General features: G+C 40.6%; 1 protein-coding gene across 2 annotated transcripts in view; it reads left to right on the forward strand.

Annotated features, from left to right (window-relative positions):
- Positions 1–15,833, forward strand: part of LOC109919690 (rhotekin-2-like) — a 34,316-nt gene that overhangs the window by 13,064 nt on the left and 5,419 nt on the right. Inside the window, exons 7-10 of one of the 2 annotated variants that reach the window (XM_048609235.1) lie at positions 968–1,074; positions 5,351–5,482; positions 7,273–7,438; positions 11,346–11,453. In XM_048609235.1, the coding sequence (XP_048465192.1) occupies positions 968–1,074; positions 5,351–5,482; positions 7,273–7,438; positions 11,346–11,453 (513 nt within the window). Of the gene's footprint in view, positions 1–967; positions 1,075–5,350; positions 5,483–7,272; positions 7,439–11,345; positions 11,454–15,008; positions 15,782–15,833 lie in introns of those variants that run through there. The other variant, XR_007264319.1, reaches the window with a different exon arrangement.

Here is a 15,833-nt window from a genome sequence, read left to right on the forward strand (position 1 = left end):
CAATGTAATATCCATCCCTAATTGCTTTTGAGAAGACAGTGATGGTGAGCTGCATTTCTTGAACTGCTGCCTGTAAATACACCCACAGCGCATTTAGCAAGGGCTTTTTGACCCAATGAAAGAAAGGGAACGGTGCTTATAGTTCTAAGTCCAAGATAATGTGTGACTCAGTGATGGTGTTCCCATTTGCCCGCTGATCATATTCTTCTAGATGGCAGAGGTCATTGGTTTGGAGCTGCTGTCAAAGTAAACCTTAAATCTTCACTTCCTCTACTGTCAGCACAAGATACGGTGTTGAAATCGTATAAGTCTATTCTTGCCATTAGTCAAGGGTGGAATGTGATAGTGAGTCTCTTTGCTTTAAGCATATAGAATGTATTGTCATTTACGATTATGGTATGGGTTTGTAGGAATTATTGAATATTAACAATAGTCTGAATAATGGAGGAATTGACTTTCGTGTCAAAGACATTTTAGCAGTTCAGCCAGATGCAAGGACTGCAAGTTAAGACTGAAACCTTCCAAGTGTTTCCATCTGAGGAACATAAAGTTACGGATTTGCTTTCAGATTTCCCTTCCTGATCCATTTAGGTCATGGCCTAACCTGGCCATTTGAGACAATGTACTGCCTATGAATTACAAATGGTACAAGTACTAAAGTGATAGACCGGACTCATTCAGACATGGTTTGGAGGGCAGAGTGCATTGGAGGTCTCCGATTTAAAATTTGTTCCACTTCTGACTGTCTCCTGTGGGAACACTGGCTGTCTAAATTTGAACAGTATAAAATAAACCTGCGGACATTATGTTCGCTAAATTATCAAAGAGATCATTCTGGCCAGATCTTATTCAAATGCTCTGGGTATCTATTCAATGACTAATATTCCAGCTGTTTCTCCAGTAGATCCAGGGTATTACGTAGAAAGTGTAGCCATTGTAATTTTGAATATCATGTTTTGCTCTCTAGAGGAATCTTCTTTTTGGTTGCCCTTATATGGAAATTTGTGCTGCCGATTAGTAGCTCAACCAGCATGCATGACCATGGACGTGATGACTGGGTACCTCAATCTGGAGGTAAGAGTGACCTCATCCATAGGTTGGATTCCTTGTCCCATTCCAAGTCTTCCTTGGTGTGCATACTGAAGTGGTATTTCATCCATATGGTTTCCAAACAGGCCCTTTTGTTCTGATCTCACCAGTTTCTCAGTGTTACGAGAATTACAAAGCAGCTGTCTTTCCTTCAACTAAAATAAAATAGACTTTTGCACACAATTTTCTTCACAAAGACTTGCCTCTTTCTGCCTCCCCAGTCCCTGTAGCCATATTATATTCTTGGTTTTTAGAAATAAAGAAAATTCACTGCACAGGTGGCCATTCAGTTCATCCTGCTTCTGCAAGCCAAAAACAAAAAAAACTTATCCGGCCTAGTCCCATAATATATTTAATGTCTTCCAGATGCTCCATGTGCTTTACAGCCAAGGAAGTATATTTGAAATGTAGTCACTGTTGGAATATACAACACAGTAAATTCCATAATTCCTACAAACATCATTCTGTTGCTTTAAACTAATCTGGCATTAAACTAATCACTGCATTAGTTACTTCACAGTGTGGTTTCCTTCCATCTATTACGTGGTGTGTTCTCTCTGTCGAGCACGTAGTTGTGCAGATTATATACTTGTTTGCAAAGTCTTGCTCAGCCAGGTTATGCCAGCTTTAAAGCTGACCAATCAGTGGTGTCTGATCATAGGAAAGACCTAGTAAAGCAGCCTCCAACCTGGCATCCTTGCGCTGGCTGCTATCACTGACTTGTGTTGAAGTAATTTGCATTGAAACTGAGAATGCAGGTGAATGATGTGATTTTGATTTTGGACTGTTATTGCAGTTGCATTTCGCTAGGGTCAGCGGCAGGTCACTAAGCTCCTTTATTAGCAACATGGTCTGCATGTGTTTAAAATTGCTGCTTACATCATGTAGATAATGGGAAAATGATGGAGCAATCTCAACAACTCCTATAATAGACGAAAGAAAGGTTAAACACAAAAACTTTATTATCTCAATTTTGCATATCAGCAATTTAAATCTACATATTCTGCAAGACAGCACCAGAAAATACAAGCCAAATTAAGGAAAAACTGATATGTGTGTGTATACAGATGGTTAGATGTGATTACCGGAGAGTATTTGCATACTGTGTCCGTATTGTTACTCAAAGCACATCTCCAGCGAGCATAACAACAGCCTCTATCTAAACTACTAACAGCTGGCTTTGATTGAATTCTTCGAGTATATTTAAAACAGTCAACTAATCTTGTTTGTGCCAAATGTGAGCATGTGGAATTGGTGATTCATTTTCGAAAGCAAATTGTAAAGGCTATTCGAATTACCTGTTCAGGTGAAGTATTTTTCTTATTGAGGCAAGCACTAGTTTTAAGTGTCGTGACCTCCATTGTCACATGCAGTGCAGAGACAGATTTCATTCATTCTTATCGTCCCCTTTCATGCATCAGAGTGATTTATTGTCATTTGGAAAGATTCAATGAGCTGGTCAATTGTGACTCTGCAGTAATTGAACTCAGCCTATCACTATTTATAATGGGCTATTGTGGTGTAATGGCAGTGTCCCGAAATTTGAACCAGCAGGCCAGATTCAAGCCCTACCTGCTTCAGAGGTGTGTCATGACATATATGAATCGGCTGTTTAAAAACATCTGTCACTCTATACCAGTTACTCTAGTTAGGACAGAGTTTCTGCATCTGAAGGAATTCTTCTTTCTATCCAGAGATACTTTTACACACCTCTGAACTTTATTTTAATCACCACCAAAACACTTGAATTTCTAATTAAATGTCAATTTACAAGAATAGTGGCAAAGCAACAACAAAAGTGAGAGAAAGATAGGGAGAAGGGGAGGGAACTAAATCCAAATGGAGTTGGAGGGGGAAATGAGACAATCTTGGTGCCCATCCCTCTCTCCAAGAGTGTTGGTGGACACTGTGTGCTCCCTCTTCAAGGAACGTAGCTAGTGAAGAGAGACAAGCAATTGGGAGCAATGAGTCCCTCCAAGGTCTGCTGTCTGGACCTGTTGATTGCCTCCTTAGGCAGGCCCAGGAGCAGAATTGAACATGAGAGTTGGGAAATCTTTCCTTTTGTCAAAGAGGCATCTGAAGAAATCTTCAACTCTTCCACTTATAAAGTCATAGAGTCATACAGCTTGGGAACAGGTCCTTTGGTCCAACTAGTTCAAGCCGACCATGTTCCCAAACTGAACTAGTGCCACTTGTGTGCATTTGGCCCATAGCCCTCCAAACCTTTCCTATTCATGTATTTATCCAAATGTCTCTTAAATGTTGTTACTGTACCTGCATCCACCTCTTCCTCTGGCAGTTCATTCCACACACAAACCACTCTCTGTGTAAAAAAATAACTTGTCCCTATGTCTACAGTTAGCAGGTCATCTTTGTTGAATTGTGTTGTGAGTGGGAATGCAGCTGATGCACATGTATAGTTGGATTGTTGATGCATCTGTGACTAACTGCTGCCCTTGGTCTTCTGACAGTGATTAAGAATCACGTGCGGAAGCATAGAAAATAGGAACAGGAATAGGCCATTTGGCCTGCTCCACCATTCAATACGATCACGGCTAATCATCCTACTCAGTACCCTGTTCCTGCTTTCTCTCCATACTCGTCGATCCCTTTATCCATAAAAACTATATCTAATTCCTTGAAAACATGCAATGTTTCAGCCTCAACCTCTTTCTGTGGCAGAAAATTCCACAGGTTTACCAGTCTCTTGATGAAGAAATATCTCCTCACTGAGAGTGGCTGGCAGTTTTTGAGAGGCTGTTGAGCTATTCCCACCACCTTTCCCTGATGTGATGTTTCAGCTCATAAGAACATAGGTGTAGATAGTTAGACCCTTGAACTTGCTTCACCATTCTAGATCATGGCTGATCATCTAACTTAATGCCACGTTCCCATGCTATCCTTACATTTCTTGATATCATCTAGAAATCTATCAATCTCTACATTGAACATACTTGATGACTGACATTCCAGAGCCCTTTGGGGTAAAGAATTCAAAAGGTTCACTGTCATCTAAGTGAAGAAATTCCTCCTCATTCCTGGCCCTGTTATAATCACACCTTATTTACAGTGAAATGCCTTGGGGATGGCGGAGAGGTACTGACCTCTTAGAGGCAGTTTATGATTTTATTGTGGTAAGAGGAATAAAATGGCAGCAAATCAGCTGTTACACAAGAAAAAGGGGCAGATTTCCCAGTATTTAATAGGAAACCACTTTTACAAAATTGAATTTAAAACACTGGGCATCTTTCCAGTATCTAGCCCAGAGCTAATTTATTTTCCATGTTGTTTCTATCTACTCAATAAATCCAAATTTCAAAATGAATGTCTCCATCATTTAATCAATTATTTTACTCACCATGTCAAACTGGATTTTCAATACTTTTTTTGCGTGCACCACCATTCCCTTTGTAGATGAACTTAGTGTAAATAGCAGTTTCAAACAACCTAAAAGTATTGAATGCCTCTATTGTCTGGTAGCTCTTAGATATCCCTCCAAGTAAATACCACTTGTGCTGACAGATCATGCAAATAAAAAATAATTTGTCAAAGTATTCACTGCCACAGATAAAATTTATACTGATAAGGAGTGAAGCATTTTGTACTGGCAAAGTAAGTTTTAGATGTTTGAAGTCTTCCAAGATATCATTTGCACATTTTATTAGCCATATTAAGAAACCTGTTTTGTCCTAAAGCAACACAAGTAAGTGTAGCCACAATGGGCCTCTTCTGTAAGTAAATACTACCACACAAAGAATAAAGATTATCGAGTCCTTTCATTAGCTGTTTCCACACCCGATTCACTCCTCTCTTCACAACGAACAAGACATGTTAATTTTTCTGAAGAAGGATCTAGGCCCGAAATGTCAGCCTTCCTGCTCCTCTGATGCTGCTTGGCCTGCTGTGTTCATCCAGCTCTACACCTTGTTATATCACATGTTAATTGAGATCTTTTGTTTGCCACCTCTTCTCATCTGCTAATACAGCTGAGCAAGACATCTTTTCAGATATTATGATGCTCAGATTGAAAGAAACCCAGAAGTGCTGTTTGAATCTAGGAGCTCAATCCACTGTGCACTCTAAACAGATTGATACACCACTTTATTCCCAGAACATATTTAGGAGTATTCAGTAATTTGAACTGATTGCCTTGATTTTTAATTAGTGTGAATCTGTCAGTCTGGAGAGTGGAGATGATGGGGGGAGAGGGTGGCAGACTGTTTGTAAATGGTCATTCAAAGGCTGCATATCTTTCTTCCAGCAAATGGTAGGAGGCCAGTCTAACTGGACGAGGCTATACTGTGTCTTGAGAAGTGGCTATCTCACGGTATATTACTCTCCTGAAGAAATCGAGGCACGAGTGGATCCCAAATTGAAAATAGCTATTGATAAGGTGCAGTATTATTCTATTGGTTGTGAGGAAGTTTCTTGCTTGGCTGGGTGCAGTAACGCTGAGAGCAGAGGTAGAGGTGGAATTATTGTCCCATATGTTACCAACAAAGCTGGACCATTTAACAGTAAATAATCTACATTATCCTATTTAAAATTGCTGACAATGGAGACCTCCAGTTTTGCAAACTTTTTTGTTTAGTGCAAGGAATTTTGTCCATGATTAATCAATTTCCAATGTTAATTAATTTTCTCAAATTCACTTCTATTTGTTTTAAAAGAAACAAAATGCTGGGAAACTCAGCAGATCTGGCAGCATCTGTGGAGAGAGAAACAGAGTTAACGTTTCAAGTCCAGTCACTCTTTGGAACAACTTCTTTGCATTGGATGCAAGACAGTAACTCTCTTGCTCTTTCCACAGATGCTGCCAAATAATGTGGTACTTCAGGAAGGAATGTTGGCCAGGACACGAACAATTGTTCAAAGTGTGATAAGTGTTGAGTAATTGCTCAATGGTGATGATAGGAAGGTTGATTGCATCAGTGGTTTTTACCACTCTTTCAGTATATTTAAAATAGAGGTCGTGTTTTTGATTAACAATGGCATAAATGGTTAAAAGATAAGGCCATCATTAGTCCTATCAAATGATAGGGCTGCTTTCTCATTCAAGAGAAATGACTGGTGGTGATTTAACCTGAAGGTCAATGCGCCTCAGGCAGAGGGTAAGGTTGAGAAGGAGAGTCCTCATGGTTACCTCATCCAGTGTGGGAATTGAATGCTGAAAGCTCTGCATTGCAAACCAGACATCCAGCCAACTTAGCTAACCAACCCCTTGCATAAAAAGGGCTGTGGGTATAATGAAGGCACTGAAGTGTTCTATTAGCTATGATTATATTAAGTAGCGAAATAGACTTGATGGGCAGAATGCCTACTGGTTTTGTAGAGTTTAGGTTTGACAGGTATGAAATCTTCCTTATTCTACTGTTCTCATTTTACAAGAAGGTGCCATAAAGTTAGAAGTTAAAACAAGCAAGAAGCTAATCTAGTTCCTGATCGGTATGGGACTCAAGTATGATATTCCTATTGTCAGCCTCAAGTTTCCCTTCCTTATTAATTTAGCTCCTGGTTATGTCTACTGATATAACTTGAAGATGGCTAGGTTCATTTTGTTGTAGAGCTCGTTCTGTTATCACAATTCACAATACTTTACATTTGTATAGTTGCACAACTCTCATTGTTATAACCTCACAATGCTATTGGAAATGAATGCTGTTGTTTTCCTCCTCCCTTGAATACACTTTTTTCATTTATTTGTTTATCTATTTATTCAAATTTATTTGGAGAATGTCATTGGGCTGTTCACTTTTAAATACAATCCTTTGGTTGCCCAGGAACCATACAGTGATGTGTGCACAAATACACCAACATAGGGTCACTGACACAGACAAGAATTGGAATACCTGCACTAGCACAAAGAGACCAAATATAATCATGTTTGCCTCACTCGGCTCATTTTTGTGAACCCCCAATTTTTCATTGTTCCACCATTGGTCACTGTGTGTTAAGCTGACTGGGTCCTGAGTTCTAAGATTGCCTTCCTAAACCTCTGTGCACCTTTCCTACTTAAAGGCTGCATTTGGCTTTGTGCCAAATATTGTCTAATACTCTTTAGTGGAGTTTTTGACTATTTTAAAGGCAGTTTATAAGTGTAAGTTATTCATCTACTGGCCAGATCGAATTGAAAAAACTGTTCTAACTATTGTAATATTGATCTATTGTAACTCAAACTTGCAGGAAACAAGAATCCGTGCCATGGGCAAAGGTTCAAGGATAAGGACGCACTGCTTCTCTCTCATCAACCCCTACAGTGGTGAGACAGCTAGTCGCGTGTTTGCTGCAGACTGTAAAGATGATCTACAGCAGTGGATGGAAGCTTTCTGGCAGCACATTGGTGATATAAGTAAGTTGGCAGAGAGCAATGCCAAAAGCTATTGATTGTTGGCAGATCCATTGTATATACATACTGAATAGACAAGAATTCAAATTCTGCCACTCTGCAAGTTAATCACCAACAATGCATTTCTTGCTTTCAAAGCTAAGTTGGTCTCCGAGTCACTCGCCATAAGATTTACTCAATCATTTACTCCTATAATTCAAGTGACACTACTTTACTTCTAGTAGACTTAGCAGGTGGAAGGTTATCAGCCATCTTGTTCCCCTTGTAGCTTGTGAGAGGATCAAACTGGGTCACCAGCTCATTATCACAAAGATGTTGTCCTTAATAGTCCAGCCCCAGGTTCTTGCCTAATATGGCCAGTTCCAGAAGGAAGTTGAACACTAAATGAAACTGTTAAAACACTATTTAATGAAGAGTGGTCAATCCATGAAACAAGCTCCTCAGGTAAACAGATACTATTGATTACCTCAAATGAAAATTCGGTTACTTGTTTTAAGAAAATTGTGTAAAGAGCATAATTTGTGACGTGGAATGGTAAGGAAGGAGGGGATAACACTAAGGCATTAGGCTTTAGATCTGCGGTACCCAAAGGGTTCATTTTGGCTTTGGGCGTTGATAAGTGGGCCACAGTCAGATCGACTATCCATATGCACCCTGCTGAATTTTCTGACCCAATGAGGTTTCCTGCTTTACACCATTGACCAAAATCAAAATTGCCCAGGAACTTGGTCATGCAAATAATAAAATTAAGATAGAATCTATGAATTTAAAACGAGAGTGAGTCCCACTTACTTATCAAAGACTAATTAAACATGATCTGATCGAAAGTTAGCACCTACCCTTTCGTTTTCTTCCAGCAACAAGTGAGATCGACAAGTATTTAAAAGTTTCTATCCGTGTGATTTTGCTTTCAGGATTTTTGATCCATGCCTTTTTTTACGTCAACAAAATGCCATTGCGATAACTTATAATAGATATTTACTATGTAAACATGATGATTACGGCATATTTTCATACTGGAGCCTTGAAGTGGTAGCATGGTCTCGGTATTGACTGCATCTTGACATAAAATGATTATGTATTGATAAGTAAAAATATAAAAAGATAAGTGGAAGGAATGGGGAAGCAAAATTGAGGTTGATGGATAAATATGAATGTCAGAGGTATTATCAGTAAGTTTGCAGAAGACACAAAAGTTGATTGTGGTGTAAAAAGCGAGGTGGAAAGCCTTAGACTGCAGGACAATGGATGGGGTATCACCCTATTAACCTCCAGATTCAATGCATCATTCTCCGCCACTTCCGCCACCTGCAATCTGACCCCATTACGAAGGATATATTTCCCTCCCCACCCTTATCTCCCTTCCGGAGGGACCAATTTCTCCGCAACTCCCTCGTCCGCTCCACAGTCCCCAGTAGCCCCACCAACCCCAGCACCTTTCCCTGCAACCGCAGGAGGTGCTACACCTGCCCCTACACCTCCATCCCAGGCACCAAAAAAACCTTCCACATTAAACAGATGTTCACCTGCACATCCGCTAATGTGGTCTATTGTGTCTGCTGTTCCCGATGTGGCCTCCTCTACATTGGAGAAACCAAGCGGAGGCTCAGAGACCACTTTGCGGAGCACCTATGCTCAATTCGCGACAAATGACAACACTTCCCAGACACGAACCACTTCAGCTCCCCCTCCCACTCCCTGGACAACATGTCCATCCTTGGTCTCCTCCAGTGTCACAATGATGCCACCCAGAAACTGGAGGAACAGCACCTCATATTCCGCCTTGGAACCCTACAACCCAAAGGTCTCAATGTGGACTTTATTAGCTTCAAATTCTCCCCACCCCCAACCTCATCCCAAGACCAGCTCCCCACCCTCATCCCTGCCTCCTTGACCAGTCCATCTTCTCTCCCACCTATCCGCTCCTCCCACCTCACTGACCAACCCCCATCCCCACTTCCTACCTGCACTCACCTTTACTAGCTTCATCCCCGCCTCCTTGACCTGTCCGTCTTCTCTCCCACCTACCCGCCCCTCCCGCCTCACTGACCAAACCCCATCCCAACTTCCTACCTACAGTCACTTTTACTAGCTTCATCCGCACCTCCTTGACCTGTCCGTCTTCTCGCCCACTTATCTGCTCCACTATCCACCTTCTATCACTGCTCCCCCCTCTCTCTATTTATTTCAGAGCCCCCTTCCCCTCCCCCATTTCTGAAGAAGGGTCCAGACCCGAAACGTCAGCTTTCCTGCTCCTCTGATGCTGCCTGGCCTGCTGTGTTCCTCCAGCTCCAAACCTTGTTATCTCAGTCTCCACCATCAGCAGTTCCTACTATCTCTGAGGACAATGGATGGACTGGTCAGATAGGAAGAACAGAGGCGATAGAATTTCGTTCTGAAAGGTGTGAGGTGACGAATTTTGGGAGGGCTAACAAGGCAAGGGAGTACATAATGGTAGGATCCTGCGAGATGCAGAGTATTAGAGGGACCTTGGTGTGCATGTTCATAGATCCTTGAAGGCAGTGAGACAAGTAGATAAGATTATTAAAAAGGCATAAGGGATACTTAGCTTATTTGTCAGGGAATTGAATACAAGAACAGGGAGGTTATGATGAAGGATGTGATTGCAGTAGAGAGGATGATGAGGAGATTCACCATGATGTGGCCTGGATTGGAGTGATTCAGCTATGGAGACTAGGCTTAGGTTATTTTCCTTGGAATGTAGAAGGCTGAGGGGGGACCTGATTGAGGTATGCAAAGTCATAACAGCCATAGATAGGGTATAATAGGAAGAAACTTGTCTCCTAGTTATTGACCCCTCTACTAATGGGTAAGGTAAAAGGCAGGAGCTTTCGAGGGATTTGAGGGAATCGTTTTTTCACCCAGAGGATGATGACTGGAACGCATTCCCTGAAAGGCTGGAAGAGGCACAAGCTCTCTCGACTTTTCAGAAGTATTAGACAAACACTTGAAATTCCGCAGCATGCAAGCAGTGTTCCCTGTCATTTTCTTTATGGCTGTGAGAGCCTCCAAGGTCCATGCACAGAGGTGACTTCCGGAACTGGAAGTTGGTGCTGCAATTCCCAGGCCTACGCTGATCATTGTGTGCAAAACCTCATAAATAACTGTGTATATGCAGAGCTTAGAGGGACTGTTGCATACAAGGCTATAGGCTAAGTACTGGAAGATGGAATTAGAGTAGATAGGTACTTGATGATGGGCGTGGGCATGATGGACCAAATGACTTTATGTTATCTGAGATATGGAAAAAGGGTGAGACAACAAAGTCGAGGTATAAATCAGCCATTTTCAAATTGCAGATTTGATTTGATTTTTTATTGTCATGTGTACCTAAGTACAATGAAAAGTTTCGTTTTGTGTGCAGTACAGCAGATCATAACATACAAAGACACAAAGATCATAGGGTGATTGAACAAAGTGAGGAATACAAAGTTACAGCTGCAAAGAAGCAAGAGAAAGCTTGAGGGGCTGAATGACCTTCTTTTTGCAAATTTGTAGGAATCTGAAGTTTCAAAGGCACAGTAACAGGCACATTGGGCAGAATGGCCACATTCTGTCCTGTAATTCCTATAATATTCATTTTAGTTATTAAACTAGTAAGAGATTAGAGAGCAGGACTAACTTCCTGAGAAGCTTTTTTTTATTTTCATTATAATGAAAGCTTTGTGATTGTCTGATCAATGTAATTCAATTTACAGTTTCCAACAGGCAGGTCATTCTGAAAACCTCATTTTAAACGCTTGAGAATTGTTTATGGTTTCTGCTTGTCGAATGTAATTCTTTCCTTAATAAATACTGTAGCATTGGAAAATTCCCAGATTCTTATTAACAGAGAGTCTGTTTTAATATTTCTTTAAAATTCCAGCAATGGCTGTGCTTTAACTTTCAGGCCAGTGGAAGCATTGTTGCAAAGAGCTTATGAAAATTGAGATTATGTCACCACGGAAACCACCTTTATTCCTCACAAAACAAGCCACTTCAGTCTACGACGATATGAGTAAGTGGCCCTTGCCTTTCTAAATGTGGCCTTGTAATAAAAGAATCATTGTTTGAAATTCAAATAGTTCCCATATATAAAACAAAAAATGCTACTCCGTGCATAATTTGAAGATGCATGATTTAACCAGCAATGATGGAATCCAGTGATGTGAATTTTAATATGGGTCGGGTTACTAAAATCTATGACTGCAAACTGCTGGGAAATGTCAGTGTTTTTGAATACACTCCTTGGGTTTACACTTTGTTTTCAGTTTTATTAATATGGTCTGTGTATGACTGATTTATATTTCATTTTATTGCCTATCTATCACATCCAAGGCACATTCTTTGAAATCTGCCAGAATGAATATTGTACTTCATTGTAACTTTTATACTGCATTGTTCCTTAACTCCTTTTTTGACTTTGGTGTTCTTTTAAGTTAAGGCCTTAATTGTTCATCTCTAAGAAAAACACGTACAATATTTGGCACTGGTTTTTAATTTATTTTCATATATTTATGGAATATGAGTGACGCAGGATGGGCAGACTTTATTGCCATTCTCTAATTACCCTTGAATATACAGTGGTGAGCCACCTTCTTAAATACTGCAGTCTGTCTGGTGTAGGTAAATCAACAGTGCTGCTGGGGAGAGATTTCCAGGATTTTGACCCAGCAACATTGAAGGAGTGATGATATTGTTACAATTCAGGGTGGAATGTGACTTGGAGGGGATCTTGCAGGTGATGTTCCCTTGCATTTGCTGCCTTTGTCTTCTAGATGGTAGAAATCACTGGTTTGGGAGATGCTGTTAAAGGGGTCTTGGTGAGAGTGGGAGTGAGTGAATGTTGAAGGTGCTGGATGGGGTGCCAATCAAATGGGCTGTTTTGTACTGGATGTTGTTGAACTACTGGAGTGTTGCTGGAGCTACAAAAGTGCAGGCAAGTGGAGAGTGTTCCATAACATGTAGATGGTGATCAGGCTTTAGGGAATCTACTTGTTGCAGAATTTCTTGCATCTGAGCTGCTCTTACAGTGGTCTAATGGCTGATCTGGTTAAGTCTCTATTTATTGGTGACTCCTGGGATGTTAATAGTGGGGGATTCTTAAATGGTGGTGATATTGAATGGTATGGGGAGATGCTTAGATTGCCTGGCACTTGTCTAATGTGAATGCTACTTGCCATTTATCTGCCCCCAAGTTGAATATTGTCCAGGCTTGCTGGATTCAGTCATGGACTGCTTTAGTATCTGGAGCAGCGAAAAAGCATTGAACACTTTGCAATCATCAATAAACATCCTCACTTTATATCTAATAGTGGATGAAACAGTTGAAGATGGTTGAGCTTAGGGCACCTGTCTTGAGGAACTTCTGCATTTATGTTTTGAGCCAGAGCATCTTTCTTTGTGCTGGGTGTAATTCCTGTTCTTTTATCGTGCCTTTGCTCAAATGTTGTCTTGATGTCACTCACCTCATCTCTGGAATGTATGGATCATAGTTGGAATGAAGTTTGGTACATGTGGTCCTGTTGGGGAGGTTATTGGTTATTATGTCTCACTGCATTTTTGATATGTGTAAGCAGGTTGATAAGGCAGTAATTGTTTGACTTCAACTTGTCCTGCTTTCTGTGGAAAGGATGTGCGTGGGCAATTTTCCATATTGAAAGTACAAGTGTCTTAACTGTCCTGGAATAGTTTGGCTAGGGGCGCATTTTGTTCTGGAGCACAGGTCTTCACTTCTATAGCAGGGATGTTATCAAGAGTTCATCGTCTTTTTGTGACCAGTGCACTCAACCGTTGATATCATTTGGACTAATACAAATTGGCTGAAGTCTGGAAATTATGATGCTGAATAATTCAGGAGCAAGCCAAAGTGGACTACGCTTCTGGTTGAAGATGATTACGAATGCTTCAGCCTTGTCAAAGAAGATGGAGATGCTTGTGAAATTACCCCCGTCAGTTTGTTGTTTCATTGTGCAAACCCATGCAAGGCTAAATGAATGAGGACCTCTGGAGCTTTGATCTAATTCTGTTGAAAGGATTGCTTTGCTTTGTCTTTTACATATTATTTCTGCTATTGGCGTCCTGTATAGCTTCTCCAGGTACATATTTAGATGTACACAGTGCTGTTCCTGGCATGCTCTCATGCACACTTCTTTGAACCAGAGTTAGTATCTCTGGTTGGGTGGGAACATGCCCAGCCATGAGGTTACCGATTGTGGTTGATGGCCCACAGTGCCTCATGAATACCCAACTTTATTCTGAATATATTATTTAGAATGACGGTAGTGTCACAAAACGTGCTGGAGGATGTCCTCGGTGTGAAAATGGAACTTTGTCTCCGCAAGGACTGTACAGCAGTCACTCATAGCAATATTACCATGGACAGATGCATCAATAAATTGTTAAGAACCAAAATGCGAGATCAAAGACGTAAGTTTAAAAGAAGTAGAGAATGGTAGAGGGATGGAAATGTTTAAAGAGAGTTTTGTAGATTTCAGAGACTTGGCAGCTGAAGGTAAATGCCAATGACTGTAAACATTGAGGATACACAAGAGGCCAAATTGGAGCTTGTAATCAATTGTAACATACAGAAAAAGATGGGTTGTCTTTTCACTTGCTACCATGCATGCTATGTCTGCATGAAGGCCTCTGAAGAAATCAAATTCTGTTCCCTGTTCAATGTTCGATTTAATTGACCTCTGTCTGGTACAGTACGCTTCCAACTCATCCACTGTGATGTCAATACACACTGGCAAATCTATAAGGCTGCCTTTTTTATATTTATTGTATGACTAAATCCCATGTTCTTAATCATCCTTACAATTCTTTAAGACAATCCTATCTGTAATCAAAGACTTTCTGTTTTGAAAATGTCTTTGTAAAAATATTGCTGTTATTTACAGTCTCAACACTAGGTGGAGTTGTGCACCATCATTTTTATATCACATGACAGATCCAGATGCAATGACATGTCAGTACTTGTAAATATTTCTAAACTGAAATATTTGTTATTAATAAAATATGTGTAATGCTATTTCCCACATAACTCTGTTTTTATAAAAGTTCACCACGAGCAATTTAATGGTTTATGCAATGTTTTGGAAGACTGAGAGGAAAAGAAATACACAAAGTACCATGAATAATCCACACCATCTTCCTGCAGCTGTTACCATATATGGCCTGATTCCCATCATGGGATATTTGATGTTATGTGGTAGCTAATCATAATTCCCAGCATTGTTGGTGAGTCACAATCTGTCTACACTTTATGATTCAGGTAAACTACTGAACAGAGAGGAAATGAAACGTCAGAAAAATACTTTCACAACTTGTTATAACCACATGCTCAAATACTTAATGAAAGTTATTTCACACAATTTAAAACAATTTATACCATACGTGGTGATTTCTCAATAGCTCTGGAAATTGAATCTTTAAGCAGTTAAGGTCCTCTGGGAGTTTAAACTGATGACATCAGCAGAACATGAACACATAAAAATTATATTGAACATGTTGAGCAGACCTGATTTTGCTTGTGGGCAGATGTATAAAATTTTTTATTCACTATTTTCGTGCCCCTCTCCCTCTTTCATTCCCCCTCAACACTTCGTCTTTACCCCACTGAGCTTGCTAATTCCCTCCATCAAAGCTACATTTCCTTGCTTTCTCTCCTTTCTTCCCTTCACCCCACCATAATCTCAATCTCCCTCTGTCTCCCCACATCTGGCCCTATCCCTTATTTAATTCCTTGGCTTCATTGCTCACACATCCTCCTCCTGCAGCCCCCAAACCCCGTCACTCCATGGTGCTCTCTTTCACTGTGTTTGTCTTGCTAGCTCTCTCTGTCTGAATATGAATTTCTTGCACACCCTGTGTTCTGTCCATCTTTCCTCCTCCTGTTCTCTCGTTCTTCCCCTTTCTCTCTCTCTCTCACATCCTCCACACGTATTCTCTTTCATCCCCGACGCATGTTTGTTCTCTTTTGCTCTTCCTTGTTCTCTCTCTTTCACATCACGACTTGTGCTCATTTTCTCTCTCTCTTCCCCCCCATATTACCATCATATCTGACACACATCTCTTGAACTTGCTTGCTCCCACACTTTTTCTCTAATCCCCTCATATGTGTGCTCGCTCTTTGTTCTCATGTGTATTTTCTCTCTTTCAACCCCCACCCGCACACTGTCTCTCCCACTCCATCATGCACCATCTCTCTTTCACACATTCACTCTTGCAATGCACACACTCTCACTCTCTTTCAGACACACACACTTTCTTGCATGCACTTTCTCTCACACACACTTTCATGTCACGTCCACCATCTATATCAAACCTACAAATTTTTTTCAGGTAAGTGTTTGTTCAGATTATCAGCCTGTTATGTTGACCTGAAACTAAGTTG

This window comes from Rhincodon typus, chromosome 20, assembly GCF_021869965.1.
Source record: "Rhincodon typus isolate 14 chromosome 20, sRhiTyp1.1, whole genome shotgun sequence".
Taxonomy (NCBI): Eukaryota; Metazoa; Chordata; class Chondrichthyes; order Orectolobiformes; family Rhincodontidae; genus Rhincodon; species Rhincodon typus.